The sequence below is a fragment of the Myotis davidii genome, unplaced genomic scaffold (genome assembly GCF_000327345.1).
Source record: "Myotis davidii unplaced genomic scaffold, ASM32734v1 scaffold289, whole genome shotgun sequence".
Taxonomy (NCBI): Eukaryota; Metazoa; Chordata; class Mammalia; order Chiroptera; family Vespertilionidae; genus Myotis; species Myotis davidii.
In genome coordinates, this window is record NW_006299717.1 from 2,462,410 (window position 1) to 2,464,343 (window position 1,934).

Consider the following 1,934-nt stretch of genomic DNA (forward strand, 5'->3'; position numbering starts at 1 on the left):
CAGGAAATGCTTCTGAGCGGGGCCTTTATGAATGGGCCAGGCCTCCACAGATTCCGTAAACTTATCTCACCAATCATTGTGTGCCGGCCCTGGGTGGGGAGCTGGGGACCCAGACACAAACGCCACAGCCCATCTCAGAGCCCGATGCCCAGCTGGGAGAGGCATCTGTTGGGGTAAAGCAGGAATTGGAAGGGCAAACCTTAGAAAGGGAGCTAAAGGCAGGGTCTGCAGAGCATCCTGGGGACATGCGAGGAGTCCCAGGTGGCCAGAGAGGAGCCATGCTCCATGTGAGCATTTGCTGCGGGGAGGGAGGAGCCCAGGAGAGGAGGGATGGGGAACCCCCATGGGGTGTGAGACTTGGCTTGTCAGGGAGTATATTCCTTACAAGTGGGTCCCATGGCTGGGACACAGGAAAGGAGAGGGGAGATGAGGCTGGGGTGGAAAAGGCCAGAGCACAGGGCCTCCCTTACAGAGCCAAGGAGTTTGAGCTTTAACCTGAGGGCAGTGCCGCCTCAAAGGGGGAAGGACTGTGGGGTGAAGAAGTGTTGGGAGCTGGGATGTTTTATAAATGGAAACCAATGGAGCACAGGGCCATTTCCTCCATTTGGTTCATAACCCTAATTAAGGCATGGAAGCTTATTATTATTTTTTTAATCCTCACCCGAGGCTATGTTTTTTCACTGATTTTAGAGAGAGAAGAAGGGAGAGGGAGAGAGAGAAACATTGATTGGCTGTCTCCTGTATGCACCCCTATAGGGGATTGGGCCAGAAACCTGGGTATGTGCTCTCATTGGGAATTGAAGGAGACCTTTTGGGACAATCCTCCAACCAGCTGAGCCACCCAGCCAGGGCAAGGCATGGAAGCTTTATAAGGGCCTGTGGAAACGGTTTAGACCTGGAAAAATAAATTAATTGGCGCCAAAATACAAAGGGAAAGCTGCAGAATTAAAGCCAGTAAATGTATAAATGTTTATAGAGTATAAATTATGCTAACTAGATAACTGGATCTCAGCATGCCTTGTAGAGTTATTTGCAATTTACATTTAATGTAGGACTTTTTAATTCGTTTGATGTGATGCAGGATGGGACCCATGGAACCCTTTAAAAGACCCTCCATTTGGGCATTATGCTGGGTTGGATTAGGTTTGGCTATGAATAACAGGAAAACTCTTAATAAAAGTGGCTCGAATAAGCTAGCGGTGTATTTCTTTCTTCAAGCAAAAGTGAGCAGTCCAGGCTGGAATAGCGGCTCTGCTGCACCAAGTCCCCGGGGCCCCACACTCTGTCCTGTCTTGCTGTTCCGTTTTCCTTAGCACGCGCCTCCCGCCTCTTCCATGGTGGCAGCTCCAGCTGCAGCCTCCAGCCTGCATTCCAGCGTGCAGACAGGAGAAGCGTGGCAGGACTTCTCTTTGTTAGAGACACTTGCCTTCCATCACATCCAGCTGGCCAGAATGAAGGCACATGGTAGCCACAGGCAGGCTGGGAGATGCAGTGTTTATTCTGGCCCTGGTCCTGCTAAAACCCAGATGTTGGGGCTACAGACTAGCAATCTGTGGTAACACTCCAGAAAGAGGGTGGTGGTTTTAACTAGAGCAGGATCAGCGGCCAGGAAAGGGGAGATCGAGGGAGGAGATGTTGCTAGAATTGTTTAAAAGGCGGAATCCCCCACACGGAGTGATGTTGGGGTAAGGGAACAGAGGAATAGGTCGGGATGATTTAGCTCTTTTTCTGAGTTGTGAGAGACTCCGTAGAGACCCGGGAGGTGGGAGGATTTGTGGAGGTGAGAATTGCTGGGGAATAACTGAGCTCTGGGGGACCGTGGGATGGGGAAGGGAGGGTCGCACCTAGGGAGAGGGAAACAGAAGCCCCAGAACGGAGGCCACGGGGTACCTGCCTCTCCCCCGCCCCTCCACCCTCCAGTGCCTCCCACGATC

General features: G+C 51.8%; 1 protein-coding gene across 1 annotated transcript in view; it reads left to right on the forward strand.

The window, feature by feature from the left end:
• The window catches only part of MDGA1 (MAM domain containing glycosylphosphatidylinositol anchor 1), a 53,689-nt gene that overhangs the window by 40,966 nt on the left and 10,789 nt on the right, over positions 1 to 1,934 (forward strand). Inside the window, exon 8 of the mRNA XM_015571872.1 lies at positions 1,921 to 1,934. Within this exon, the coding sequence (XP_015427358.1) occupies positions 1,921 to 1,934 (14 nt within the window). The remainder of the gene's footprint in view (positions 1 to 1,920) is intronic.